The sequence below is a fragment of the Podarcis muralis genome, chromosome 2, assembly GCF_964188315.1.
Source record: "Podarcis muralis chromosome 2, rPodMur119.hap1.1, whole genome shotgun sequence".
NCBI classification, from domain to species: Eukaryota; Metazoa; Chordata; class Lepidosauria; order Squamata; family Lacertidae; genus Podarcis; species Podarcis muralis.
This window is the reverse complement of record NC_135656.1, coordinates 35,824,381-35,838,992: the sequence shown is the minus strand read 5'-3', so window position 1 is coordinate 35,838,992 and position 14,612 is coordinate 35,824,381. Positions and strand designations below refer to the sequence as shown.

Sequence of the window (14,612 nt, the reverse complement as noted above, 5' to 3'; positions counted from 1 at the left end):
AATTGTAGTACAGCATCTTGAGGACTAGCCCCCTGCCCTGCTGCAGCATATTTTTTTCAGTAGATGGTAAACTAACTTGAGTTAAAGAGTTTTGCTGAGATTGAGACCAAATGCTACTGGTTCATTACTCCAAGAAAAAGAATGACTGGTTTAAAGAAGAACCTTACAAACAAGGATTCCCATTCTCCCACTGCTATAGCTCAGCACTTAAATGTTTTCTGACTACAGAAACACAGAGCTGTGCTGTGGTAGCTGCCCTTCTCAGAAATCTCATACTTCAGACCAGAGGTAGGCAACCTAAGGCCTGTGGTCTGTGTGCGGCCCAATCGCCTTCTCAATCCAGCCCGTGAATGGTCCGGGAATCAGCGTGTTTTTACATGAGTAGAATGTGTGCTTTTATTTAAAATGCATCTATGGGTTATTTATGGGGCATAGGAATTCGTTCATATTTTTTTTTTTCAAAATATAGTCTGGCCCACCACATGGTCTGAGGGACAGTGGACCGGCCCACGGCTGAAAAAGGTTGCTGACCCCTGCTTCAGAGCATAACATTTTTCCCACCAAGAGGAATGCTGTGCTGTAGTGCCTCCTTGTCTTACTGCTTAAGAAAGAAGGATGAAGCATTGTGGAAACTTGAAGCTGCAACGATGTGGCTGCATTTTTCCAAGCAGGAAAATGCAGCAGATTGCTACAGTGGCAATACTTGTGGTGCATTTTGTCTTCTGGCCTGGAGGTTTACAGTCAAGAGCCATTAACACAGTGCCCATCTATGCAAAACACTGAGTTGTACTCAGATTACACCTACTGAAATTAATGGACCTAACTTAACCACTCATTTCAGGGGGTCTACTCTGAGTAAAACCTAGTTGAATACCACTCAATATGCTTTCCCCATGACCAGATATCATGGGAAATTGTAGGTCTAAGTGTCTAGGATTTTAGCACTATTTAAATAAAACTGCAGCTGTACTGCTAGATTTGTCTTAAATCCTAGGTATTAAATTTAGGCAGACAGGCATTGAACGCCCCAGCCCCCTTTGATCCAGGTGAATTGTTGCTTTTTCAGTGAGTGGGTGCTGCTGAGCTTATTACTTGACACATCATACTAGGACTAGCTTGCTTGCTCACTCACAACTCTCCTTTCTCTGGCCCATCTGTTTATCTCAAGCAGTTCAGGCAACAGCAGCTGCTTCTGAGGAGCAGAGACACCAGGTGTTGCTTTCAGCTGCCTCTCCTGTGCTCCTTATTACCAGTTGCCCCGTTCTCTTGCAGCGTTATAGTTTTCTTTGTGGTTCTTGCAATAATTATATTAATGACACCTCCAACTATTGCAGGGCATCAAATGCAAATACCTTACACAATCTCAAAACTTTGGCTGCAACCTCTATTTCCATTAAGGAATTTAAATGCAAATGCACACTGTGTGTGTTTGGTGACCCATCAAGGAACTTCTGGTTTGATTTTATTTTTTAAAAGTTAGATTCTGTGAATTATGTTTCAGCCACATTTCTAAATTTAATCTTTTTACTTCCCTGTGCACTGCTAGGTGGTGGTCACCAATACAGTTCCTCATGAAGTGCAGAAACTGCAGTGTCCCAAGATAAAGACTGTGGATATCAGTTTGATCCTCTCTGAAGCCATCCGCCGAATCCACAATGGGGAATCCATGGCTTACCTCTTCCGCAACATTACCATGGATGATTAGATTCTCTTTATCATTCCCACATCCTCATTCCTTAAATAGAAGGGAGAAAAGAAATGTGCAAGGAAATATGTGTGAATCGGCAGTGCCATAAAGTTGATGCTATTTGGGTGGGGGAAGCATTATTATGGGTCTGGGTGTCAAGAGACTGATGCCGTGAGGCCCAGGTATTTCAGTTTCACTGGCCAACAGTCCTCGGAGCCAGCTAGATCAGGGTGCAAATAGGCATTGCAGTCTGTTTTAAAAACTGGTACTAGTGGTGGCCTTCTGTTCTTGTTCAGCAGATCTTGTGTATTCAATTGCTTACAGAGATTTGACTTCATAAATTCTCTAGTCATGCATGTCTTCAAGCTGTTTGGAAGGAGGTGTGATTCTTCTTGCACTGCTGGAATGTGCAATGCCCTCTTACTGCCTTTGGAGCCATTCTTAATATGGGTGCAGCAGAGCTTCCTCTTGTGAAATCATCTACACATAGGTACATTTTATTGCAGTCTAGGTAATTTGATCAGCAATAACATAGCATGATGCTAAGGGGTTCCAAAGTCATGGTAGAAACTAGAATGTGCTACCTCTCCTCCTCTATAGAGCCCTAGGTTCCAGTTCTGCCTAGCTGGCCATGTAACAAGAGTATATAACATTTTAAGACTCTTGCTACAGTTTGTGAGTAAATTTGTAAGATTAAGTACGGTCTAATGGGATTTGCTTCTGGTGGTATTCTGTGTTCCTTCATGGCCAAAAATTAAAGCACATTGGCCAGAAAGTATAGAAACATCCATGTAATACCTTCCTGTGTGTTTTACACAGCTGTACTCTTGATGCAGAATGGTAAATCTAGAACAGTTTTTTATCTGTTGCGTCCCTAAGAGATAATTCTATAGTGCTATCTATTAACATATAGGGTGATTCTGCCTGCTGCCCAGTGCAGTGTTTCTTAAAACATTTTACTGAGAAGGTATGCAAAATTCAAATCTGTTTGAGACAGTCCCATTATATGGCAGCCTCCAGCTAACAGTGAAACTGCCTACCCCTTGTGCTGTGTTCTCCTAGGGTGCTAGTGTTTGACCTGTAAGATTCCTGCAACTGTCTAGCATAACCTTTTCTTTGTACCTTTCGGTTGTTGAGGTCCAATGACTCCCAGCCTCCCTGATCATTGAGCCATGCTGGCTGGGGTTGATGAAGCTGTAGTCCAGTAACACCTGGAGGGCCCTAAGTTCCCCATTCCTGATCTAAGCAATAGAACGCTTGGTCATTAGTAAGAATGAATAGCATACTTATATGACAAATTACCAACTTCTTTAAGGTCTGCTAAGTAACAAAACACTCCCTTCAAGACAGCTCACAAAAGCAGCTAGTGTTAATTGTATTTACTCTGATAACTGTTTGATTAAAAGCAAGAATGTTGCATTTGCCAACTACCGGAGGCCTAAGGCTGTCGTTCCACTCTGACTGGGCAATTGGGGTGAGAGATGACTAGGTGCAAGCCACAGCCACTGCTTGCCTGCCTGGTGGCTGCTACTCAAAAGCCCACTCAGTGTTACTAGCTATCATAGAGATGGAGAAAAAGGGAAGCAAGCCTGATGCTGCCCACCATACTAATCTGGCAGTTCCTTTTGAGGGAGCCCCTGGAACATGACCCAGTCCTTTGCTCTGCCGTGGCTATGCCTGGTCCAATCCATTTAGCCCTGCTTCCCCGCTTTGGGCCCAGTTGTCCCCTTACATTTTCTAGGACCAGACCCTATTTCTTTTTAACAGTTCAGCTGAAGGAAGATTTAGATCAAGGTAGCTTTTTCCTTACCACGTGTGATGGTGTAACAGGAGAAAAACTGCACCTGATGAAATATTTATTCCTGAGAGTGGACTTAAAGGGATTGAAGGTCTAAGAAACTCTACACCTCTGGCCATAGTTCTTCTCAGCTTCCAAAACCCCCTCTCCTGGCCACCTTGTTATTTTAACAACTCAAATCACCATGTGAGGGGTTTTCCCCAAGTCCCACTTTATCAACTCCACCAGCTCTTTGCTTCAGTCTACGACTGAACCCGTAGTAAACCTTTGTCTTGGCTCACTGTCCCTCAGCTTCCTACTGAGAGTGGCTCTGACCATTACAAGATTATACAGGCTCCTCCTACAGTGTAATGACTAAAGCAGTGGAGGTGTGAGAATTCCAAATACTCACTGCCACTGTGGACATGAAGCACCAGAAGCTTAGAAAGGATGTGCGACTCATCCTTTTAGCACGCTTTGTAGCAGCCAAACCACTTAGGTCCTTGGCTCGTAACAGCTCTTCTTATCTCAGCCTCTTGCAGAGGACCTTTTCCCAGTCAAACTGAAGACAGATACTGTATACTATGTTCTGTTCTGGAAATTTCATGTCTCAAGATGTTGCCTGGCCTGAGCATCGGGCTTGCTTTCAATAAGTCAGCTTTCATTACCTCAGCAGTTAACACTCCATGGTGTCATAGCTGCTCAGCCAATTGCTGTCAGAAGCTTTACTACCGTGGAGTATTTTTTTTTTTGTTTACTGCATTACAATAGAGATTATACAGGGGCAGCCAACATACCCTTCAGGTGTTGCTAGAATAGCTGCAATGGGTGGAGGTTGGTGTCCAGCAATTTATTGAGTGCATCCCATTGGCTACACCTGGATTATAGGATCTTGAGAGTGCGTTCAAATACTTGCATTGAAAGATGAGAAAACAAAACCTGCTATGGACTAAACAACCCATTTGTTAACTAATTATCAGCAACCACATTCTAAGAGTTGACGCCAAACCATAAATGGTCCCAATAGCCATGGCAACAGGATGCTAAAACAGCGACATTTTACCAGCCATGCAAGCAGATATTCTGGCACACCCAGGCACGGTTTAAGTGCCTTATGGGTGAAATGGCAATTCTAATTCACACTAGAGGCTGTAAGAACAGAGCCCAAGCATACAGTATCTTCTAGACTGATAAAAATGGAAACAACTTGTAATGTTGAAACTCTCCCTTAATAGCCTGAGTTATCAAAAACACAGGCGAGGCTTTCAAAAGTTACCATGCAGAGTGTCTTCTTCATTTACCATTTTTTTGGGGGGGGGGGGTCATCCTTCACCTTTCCCCGACATATTTTTCCTTCAGCTCAAGCGCATTTTAAAATGTATATCATTCCATATTAAATTACAGACAAGAAAACTGCAAGTCCAGGACAGGCTTTTAACTGTTTAGCAAGTAAAGTTTCCTCCATTTATGTATGCAAAAATGCACACAACACAACTTAACTACCTTTCTGTCTCATCACGACTACCTAGGTATGCACATCTTGTTAAGATGCTGTCTTTTAAAAGCCCTCCCAGATGGCTTTAAACATAAGCAATACCTTGGGATAGGTTTACTATGAATGCTGAGCATTAGAGCAAAGTTACTATCGTCCATTGCTGTGATTTTTATGAACTCGGATTCAAAATTGTCTGAGAAACTTCTAATGTTAACAGTTAAAGTATTAGCGGCATTGTGTAAAGTTGTGGGTAAAGTCCCGAACATCGTGAGGTCTCCTTTGCTCTCAAGCGGTTCAGATATTCATGATGGATTTCTGTTGCCAGTTTTACAACGATGAAAACCACCTATATTCATGTTGGAGGGTTAAAATGTTCATCTGTGCATTATCATACTGCTTTGTTTGAACACTATATTGGTCCTTAATGTTCTAAGCAATTTGGCAGAGACAATCGATATGTCAAAACCCTGGACTACAACAAGAGGGATGGTGAATGAGAATTAAAGTGATGTAAAAGTGTTACACATGGCATTTGAATTTTGTTTCTGTCCACACTAATCCTAGAGGGTTTTCCTTACATATTCCAGTTGTTGCAGCATTTTCCCTTTACTCTTGTAGGTTTTAGAAAGAAAGCCCATAACCTCTCCCATTCCATCACCTCCAGCTCCTGGGGAAGACTTGAAGAGGTTATTTTTGCTAGTTTAAGTTAGAGCTTTTGGAGGGAGCTGGCTTTTGGTTTTAAATGGGAAATCACTTCTTTTTCAGATATTTAGAATATTTTTTTCTAGATGCATAACTTAAGTTTTTTAACTGCTTTGACATTTTAACATTTATCCCCCTCATTCTCATTTTGCTCTGTTTTGCTTTTTTCATGCTCCTTTTTAATTAGGGTGACAGGGTGATGCAACAAACCCACTTACTAGTGCAGACAGTTGCAACCTCCGTCTCAAGTAAACTGCCCACCTCAAGCTGAAGCTATGGGAGAAGGGAGTATAATTTATACCTCAGCTTTCTGAGATTCTAAGACAAAAGAAGTTCTGTCATGCCACACTATGCAATTGGTCACAAAACAACACACAGAACATGATCCAAGTTTCACAGAGGAGGCAAACCATACAACTGAGAAATGGGCAAATGTCCAGTAGCCTTCTTGCGTGATCAGAAAAAGCATGCTTCCATTGCATATTATCTTTTTCAAATTTGATTATGTTTATAACCATGCAGAGTCTTCTCTTAATCAGAGCTGTCAAAATAAGAGTGGAATTTTGCCACTTGCTGTGGACATGCAAAACAAACAAAAAAAACCTAGATACTTCAGAAAGAACCTTGGTGTGCTTTTGAGAAACAGGGCTGAAACTGGTCCTGATCTGATGCACTGCCTAATAGATCCTGGTCTCTTCCTTGTTGAACCAGAAGGCAGTTTGATCAGGGCTTCTATGCAGAAAAGAAACACCTTAGCCTGTACACCATGGTAGGATCTCTGGCCTCTGTTTTGAACATTCTAGGTGTACTATTCCTTTGTGCAAGCTGTGAAGATTGCCGTCTGGAGCAGAAATTTTATAATGTATCCAAAGAAGAAATCTGTTTTACTGCTGAATTGGAGAAAATGGCAATTGGATTCTCTGTAGATTTGCTCAGATTCAGCAATAAAATATGGGTTTCCCTGAGGAAAGTACTGGGACCAAAAACAAAACAAAACAAAACCCCACAACACAGAGCTTTAAAGTGTGTGCCCGTGTCTGGAAAGCACAGCTCAAAAGGAAATCAGATGAGCCTTAAGAGACCAAGGTTCCTTTTCAGTGTATGAACAGTGCCAATCAAATGCTAAACATGCCCTGGGAATAATTTCCCATAACAGAAGGCTTAAAGGGGGTTAAGTGAGTATCCTTCCTCAAAGAATTATCGCATGCAAAATTACACCTTTTAGGTGTAATCTTACACATTTCCCTGCATAAATTTCTCCTGGGAAGTGAGGTGTTTTTGAATATATCATATGATCAGTAGGACTCGTGAGGTTTTAATTTTGCTCCTGAAATGAAGATCCATCTGAGGTTTTATAGAATATAAATACAGTATAAGGTTTAGAAGGGATTCCTGCGTTTTGTAGTGATACCAAATAACTGAATTAGGCTTGTACATCAGTAACAGCTTCAACAAGACATGGAGAATGATCCACTATTTTACCGGCGGAAAATCTGTTGCAGAGTTTCAGATCCATGCTTATGATAGAATTGATGCTGCTAGCTAAGGACCTTGTGAAGGATGCAGTGGGTGAACCATTCTGTTAAAACAAAAAGCAAATAAAAGTATCATTCCAGAGGGTCTTTAATTCTTGTAATTTGAAGGTCCTTGTTTAATAACTCAGTATTTGGATTTAGCAATGCCAGGGATAAATAGCCCTTTTGAGTATCAGCAACTGAAAGAGAATGTGACATTTCTTCCCCTACATACCTGGAATTGTTTATACAACCAATGCGGCAAAGTGTAATTGGAGTTATGAATGAAGGCTTCTTATAACAATGAGACCAGAGAAAATGGTCACAGATTCCCTTTCCAGCTGTTGTCTTCAAAATATCCCAAGAGCTGCTGGTACTTATCTCTAAACTGGAAACAGCAATTAAGTTGTGCCAGCAATTATGAGGAGTCAATTGCAGATTATGTATAAACAGTGCACACACATCACCTGTGGCCCTCTGACTTGTTATATACATCATTAGTGAGCAGAGATCTCCAGTACGTGAAGCTGACCACCTGCTTTCCTAAGAAGAGTGAAGGAACACAAAAAGGATGCAGAGGGTGAATTAAACAAAGGATGCTGTACTGTAACCCACAGCTTTGGAGCTGTTAACAACAGTAAATAAGTCGACAGTTGTGCTTCTTCCAAGTATATGCCAAGAATTGTCTGCGTCCAAGTAAGCACTTGAGGCAGCTTATAAACACATGATTTTAAATCTACAGCTATATCTCTTAAGAGTTTCTAGTGTGAGTAAGGTAAAGATAAAGGGGACCCCTGACCATTAGATCCAGTCGTGACTGACTCTGGGGTTGTGGCACTCTTCTCGCTTTATTGGCCAAGGGAGCCGGCGTACAGCTTCCGGGTCATGTGGCCAACATGACTAAGCCGCTTCTGGCGAACCAAAGCAGCACACGGAAACGCCGTTTACCTTCCCACCGGAGCGGTACCTATTTATCTACTTGCACTTTGACGTGCTTTCAAACTGCTAGGTGGGCAAGAGCTGGGACCGAGCAACAGGAGCTCACCCCGTGGCAGGGATTCGAACCACCGACCTGATCAGCAAGTCCTAGGCTCTGTGGTTTAACCCACAGCGCCACCCATGTCCCTCTCTAGTGTATTTACACACTAAAATGAAAACTGCAAGAATTGCTTTTCTGGATGAGGCCAAGGTGCATCTAGTCTAGCGTTCTGACTTGCAGCCAACCAGGTGCCTCTAGAAGCTTATGAGCAGAGCAAGTCATGCTGGGAATGGTCACCTCCCTGTTTGTCCCCAGCATCTGGTCACCAAAGGCAAGTGGCAATGCCTCTGAACATACTGGTTCCAATTAGCTGTGCTTACTCAACACTCAATAGCCTCACTTCAAGACTGCCACAGTTGGGGAGTGGATATTGAACAGCTGAAATGCGAAGACAACTTCTCTCATAGGTTGGGTGAGGCATAACCTATCAAGGAGTTAAATCACCCCTGGGATGCATTGAGATGAAGGTTGGGTTATAAATATTATTCTTAACAAAATAGAATAAAATATGAGGGGGGAATGTGGAGGATGTTTCTGGACAAAATTCAAATTTAAGCAGCAGCCATGTTTGTGATTCTTTAGTTAGACCAGATTTGCTTGTGGTCAAAAGAAAAGCAAAAGAGACGTGTGTTGTTACCTATACACTGCTTTCTGGTGCTTATCTGATCTGGGTGATATAGGCATACTTGAAGACTGTGATATGGGTCACATCCACAACACAGAAAGTGTGCAGTGTGCAAACAGAATACTTTCTAGGTAGACATTCATACAAGGCTTTGTCATTAGCTGCCTACATCCTATTTCATGTGATATGCTGCCACCTGCAGGAGGCTTGCACTTTTGTTGTTGTTGTTTAGTCATTTAGTTGTGTCCAACTCTTCATGACATGACTGACTCCAATCATCATGAAGTGTTTTGAGAAACTGGTGCGCCGTCACATTATTTCCTGTCTTCCATCAACTTTTGACAACTACCAGTTTGCATACAGGGCAAATAGATCCACAGAAGACGCTATCATCACCTCTCCATGCTGCTCTGTCCCATCTGGAGCAGCCGGGGAGTTATGTGAGGCTGCTGTTTGTGGATTTTAGCTCTGCTTTTAACACTATCCTCCCCCATAGACTGGTGTCCAAGCTAGAGGCGATTGGACTCTCCAACTCCACCTGTCTCTGGGTTTTGGATTTTTTGTCAGAACGCTCTCAGAGGGTTAGAGTAGGGTCACATATGTCCACAGCCCTTAGCCTTAACACCGGCTCACCACAGGGTTGTGTGTTGAGTCCCCTGCTCTATGCTCTCTATACGTATGACTGTACAGCCATCTATTCCAGCAACAAAATCATCAAGTTTGCTGATGACACTACGGTGGTAGGGCTCATTTCAGGAGGGGATGAGTCCGCCTATCGGGACGAGGTGGAGCGGCTCTGTGTTTGGTGTGGAGAGAACAATCTGGCTCTTAATACGGCTAAGACCAAGGAATTGGTGGTGGATTACAGGAAAAAAAAGGCGGACATTCAGCCCTTGTATATCAACGGGTGGAGAGGGTGGCGGAATTCAGGTTTTTGGGAGTAACTATCGATCAGGGCATGACTTGGAGCGCAAATACCACTGCTCTGGTGAAGAAGGCCCAGCAGAGAATTTATTTCCTCAGACTTTTGAAGAAGAACAATCTGAGTGAGAGACTGCTGGTGTCCTTCTACCGAGGCTCCATAGAGAGCATTCTTACATACTGTATTTGTGCTTGGTTCTCCAGTTGTACAGCTAGGGAAAGGAAGGTGCTCCAGAAGGTCATAACCACAGCCCAAAGGATTATTGGTCATCCTCTCCCATCTTTGGAAGAACTGTACGGTTCCCGTTGTCTTAGGAAAGCAAACAACATCCTGCAGGATTCATCTCACCCGGGACACAGTCTGTTTGCACTACTGCCTTCTGGCAGGAGATATAGAAACATCAAGTCAAGGACAAATAGACTGAAAAACAGTTTCTATCCAAGAGCTGTGGCCTTTTTGAATGCTGTAACTCGATAGTGTGACCTGGGAGTTTGATGGGTGTTGGTGTGGGTGTGGCTGGAATGTGGTTTGTTTGGTTGTTGTTGTTGTTTTGCTTTTGTTGTTTTTAAGGGATGGCATCCAATTTCGTTGCACTTGTGCAATGTTGCACTTGTGTAATGACAATAAAGAATCTATTCTATTCTAACTCTTCATGACCCCATGGACCAGGGCACGCCAGGCACTCCTGTCTTCCACTGCCTCCCGCAGTTTGGTCAAACTCATGCTGGTAGCTTCGAGAACACTGTCCAACCATCTCGTCCTCTGTCGTCCCCTTCTCCTTGTGCCCTCCATCTTTCCCAACATCAGGGTCTTTTCCAGGGAGTCTTCTCTTCTCATGAGGTGGCCAAAGTATTGGAGCCTCAACTTCACAATCTGTCGTTCCAGTGAGCACTCAGGGCTGATTTCCTTAAGAATGGATAGGTTTGATCTTCTTGCAGTCCCTGGGACTCTCAAGAGTCTCCTCCAGCACCATAATTCAAAAGCATCAATTCTTCGGCGATCAGCCCTCTTTATGGTCCAGATCTGTCTTATTATTGGTTGTATATTTAGGGGTCAGGGTACGGGTACCCTGTACATGCAGCTTGTACATGTACGGGTACTGGGTACATGCAGCTTGGTAGTTGCTTCATGGAATGTCAACATTTGCTTACAGGTAAAGCCAGTGCATGTCAAAAGGGTAGAGAAATCTTATTGAACTCTGTGGAACTTACATCAGAATAGACACGTATAGAATTCTGCTGCTGTTCTTGCTAGGCTGCCTACTGCCCCCCCCCCCCGCCTCCGCTTCGTTCTTTCACTATTCCCAGCCTATGGGAAACTGGGGATGCACTACAATGGATCAATAGCTATGAATTCCATGTGAAATGCCAAGAACAGCTTGGAAACATAAGATGCTGCCTTATACTGCAGTGGTTCTCCAGGGTTTCAGGCAGGGGACATTCCCAGCGCTACCTAGAGACATTAGGGATTTAACCTGGGACCTTCTGCATGTATAACACCACTGAGCTGTGGCCCATAAACTAGATGGACTGGAGGAGGTTTAGGCAGGGAGATGCAGACGAGGGTTTGATGATAAATTATTGTTTAAATGATTGTATAAATAGTATAATTGGCTTGTCAATTACACGGAAGAGCTTGTATAGTTCAAGGGACTATGTATTTATGCAGTTATTTGGACTTAAAACATTTACTGCTATTCTTGTTCTGAGCATTGTATATCAACAAACCAGTTAATTTGTTTTATTTACAGTCATGAGTCTGTGATTCTTGTCCTGGATTCAGTTTTACCTACTGGGGTTCACATATGGACCAAAATGAATCCTGATTTTTCTATCTAGCTTCACTCACATACATACAAGAAAAATATAGCAGCAGCATCCTACCATACCTGCACAGTAAGTGGGTCTTGAAATTTCCTACTTTGTTTAGAGAAGGGCACTTGGGCACTATCCAGACCACCTCTCTCTCTCTCTCTCTCTCTCTCTCTCTCACACACACACACACACACAACCAACATGGACATACACTCCTTTAACCATATGTTTCTTGTTCTGTTTGCATCTCAGATCTGAGAGCATTACAGTGCCCATCTGTGCAGTGCACCTTTAAAAGTGGTCCCTGGGTATATTACAAACTATATATAGAATATCATTTCACCTCCACTGCAATGCAGTCAGGCCAGAAGTAGAGCATCGCTATCTAGCCCAACACTTAGGAGAAACAGAAAATACTGCAAAGATATATTCTTGATCATGGTTTTAGAGAAGCTGTCTTTGTTGCTGTTGCTGCTACATATTTCTTAGTTGCCCTTCAACAGCCGGTCTTAGGATGGGTTGCAATTTGTAAAGACACAATTAAAACAGCAATAAAAATAAACAACCCCATGCATAACCTTAAAACAGTAATTCCATAGTGATCTGTATTAGAATTCAGCCGGGATTCCTTACACTTATGAATCAAATGTTGAGCATTAATTTCATGTGCAGACTGTAAAGCAGGGGTAGCCAATGTGCCCTTCAGATGTTTAGAGGTGCTCATCAGCCCCAGCCATCAGGTCCAAAGCTAGAACTGGAGCTGTGGTCACTAATGTGTTGGCTACCCCTGCTCTACAGTAGGTCCCTAAGGGCATTTTCTCATCTGTAAATACAATTGGCTTGGGTGAGAGGAACTGAGCACAGCCACCAGCTCTCATCACATGATCAGGGCATCTAATCATAGATAAGAGACTCTGCAAAGAATCTGCTATTTTTTTCCAGATTCAGGGTGCTAGTCCTCATGGTAATATAGACTGCACTCCATAAATGGAGAAGTTGACCTTTCAGTACACACAGAGAGCTGTTCTGAGCTGATGTTACATATATACATCATTTTATTTGAATTCCGCCTTTCCATAGCTAAAACCATGCTCAAGTTGGCTTAGAACATGAAAAAAAATTGCATAGTTACAAATATAACCATAGTAGTAAAAAACTACTGTATGAAGGTATTTGTTCACTAGTCAGCATACCACGAAAACATGATTAGGTCCTACAAAGTCAATTCACATTGTTCTAGAGTAGCTGACATGAGTAGACTGATCCTATGCATTTCACTCAGAGATACATCCAGCTCTGTTCTGTGGTGGTTTACTCCCAAGTGTCTGCCACAGAAATTTTGGCTCTGTTGATAGGGAAATTGCCAACACTGTTAAGAATATAGAAATTCATCATTTCTGGCCCTCAGCCAAGCTGCCTGGGACTAATGAGAGCCAGAGTTCCCCATCCCGGTCCTACATCTGTTTCACTTTTGCCCCTTTTTTCACTCCATCCCAGTTATGAGAAAGCAAGGACCAGTTGCTCTTTTGTGCTACTGTGAAGAAGACAGGAGCAAAGGAGCTCAAACTGCAATTAAACAGCGGAAGTGAGATGTTAAGAAGAGCCTTCCAATTGCGAGAGAGGCAAAGCATGGGGATATTTCAGTTGAGATGTGACAGGCAGCTACTGCTTGTTGGAAGTCACTGTTGTAGGTGAATATTTGCTTTGAAATTTGGGAGAGAGCAAGAGAGAGATCAGGGCTGCAGGGATAAGGACCCTGTGGTCCTCCAGATGATGTGGGACTGCAACTCTCTTCCTGTGCTGTCTTGGCACTGATGGGAGTCCAACCGCACTTAGAAGGCCACAAAGTCTGCTGTACTCAGTGTCGCATGGGAACTTTGCAGTTGCCCATTGTTGGAGGAAACATGCTTTGGAGTAGAGGGCATCACAAATATTTAAAAGACCTGGGCCACAAGCCCATTGGACATAAATCTGCATGAAATGTGCATAGGTTTTTATATCTGTATCTATAGCTATATATAAAAATAGAATGACTATATAAATTTAATAAATAATAATAATATTTAGATTTCACAAATCAATGCAAAACTAACCGTTAAATAGAGTGCATTTGGAGTTTGGTGAGATGAACCTTGAGATACCTTCAAACTCTACGATTCTATGCTACACAGAGGCTGTTTTCCTCACCACTGAGCTATTTCCCCCCCTTTCCGCTGTCCACAGTTCATCTGTTCCCAGTATCTTGAACACTGAAAACAAGGTTGGTACAAACTAAGCCGTACCTGAGACACGTCGCTTTCCACCATCCAAGGCCTTTGGCTGCAAGGAGAGCTTTTGCAGGAGTCTTGCTTCTGGCAAACAGTTGGACCAGATGACCTTAGGGCTAAATCACGCTTACGTGGTTCTGCACAGTATTTCAGCACTTTTTCCTTTATTTCAGGAAAACCTACGAGGTAATTTAAATGTTTAATGTAAACAGATCTACGAATGCCACCAACAGCCGCCCCCCCTTTAAAAAAATCTCTGTGTGTGGCGTCTAAATTTTATTTTATACTTTTTGAATCTGCTGCTCGGAAACTCTTGGGAAAGAAATAGCTTAATTAAACTGGGAATATATTAAACTGGCTAACAAACCTCCCCGATTCCTTCGGCTCCCGCCCATTCCTCTCTGTTTAGCAAGGGCGAGGGGGGGGGAGGAGCGCGCGGAGTCATAATTCGCGCGGCGCCGCGAGTCCCGGAACGGCGGAGGGCGGTCGCCCCCGCTGCGTAGCAACCACAAACGCCGGCTCGCAACCAGCCGGCAGCCGGCGAGGTAAACAAAAGCACATGAGCAGTTCTCGAAGCCAATCCGGGAACGAGAAGGTTTGTGAGGCAACCAATGGAACGCAAGGATTCGAACGGGGCCGGATTGTCCGCGGCGGAGGCAGCTTCTTTTCCGAGCTTCGGCGGGGAGCTGCTCGTCAGTCCGTCGCTCGCCCGAGCTGCGAGCTGCGCTGGGGGCGGGTGCTGCTTAGGCTGAGGGGAGCTTTAAAAAAGC

The 14,612-nt window shown here is 43.3% G+C and overlaps 1 protein-coding gene and 1 long non-coding RNA gene across 4 annotated transcripts in view; one reads left to right on the top strand and one right to left on the bottom strand.

Moving 5' to 3' along the window:
• PRPSAP1 (phosphoribosyl pyrophosphate synthetase associated protein 1) overlaps positions 1 to 5,481 on the top strand; it is a 23,334-nt gene extending 17,853 nt beyond the window's left edge. For all 3 annotated transcript variants that reach the window (XM_028717002.2, XM_028717003.2, XM_028717001.2), the window contains one exon: positions 1,547 to 5,481. In XM_028717002.2, coding sequence (XP_028572835.1) covers positions 1,547 to 1,705 — 159 coding nt within the window. In that variant the 3' untranslated portion in view covers positions 1,706 to 5,481. The remainder of the gene's footprint in view (positions 1 to 1,546) is intronic.
• LOC114590649 (uncharacterized) overlaps positions 1 to 14,612 on the bottom strand; it is an 18,615-nt gene extending 4,003 nt beyond the window's left edge. The window contains exons 1-2 of the long non-coding RNA XR_003705140.2: positions 14,210 to 14,612; positions 13,858 to 14,021 (exon numbers count right to left, since the gene is read on the bottom strand). This is a non-coding gene — a long non-coding RNA (uncharacterized LOC114590649). The remainder of the gene's footprint in view (positions 1 to 13,857; positions 14,022 to 14,209) is intronic.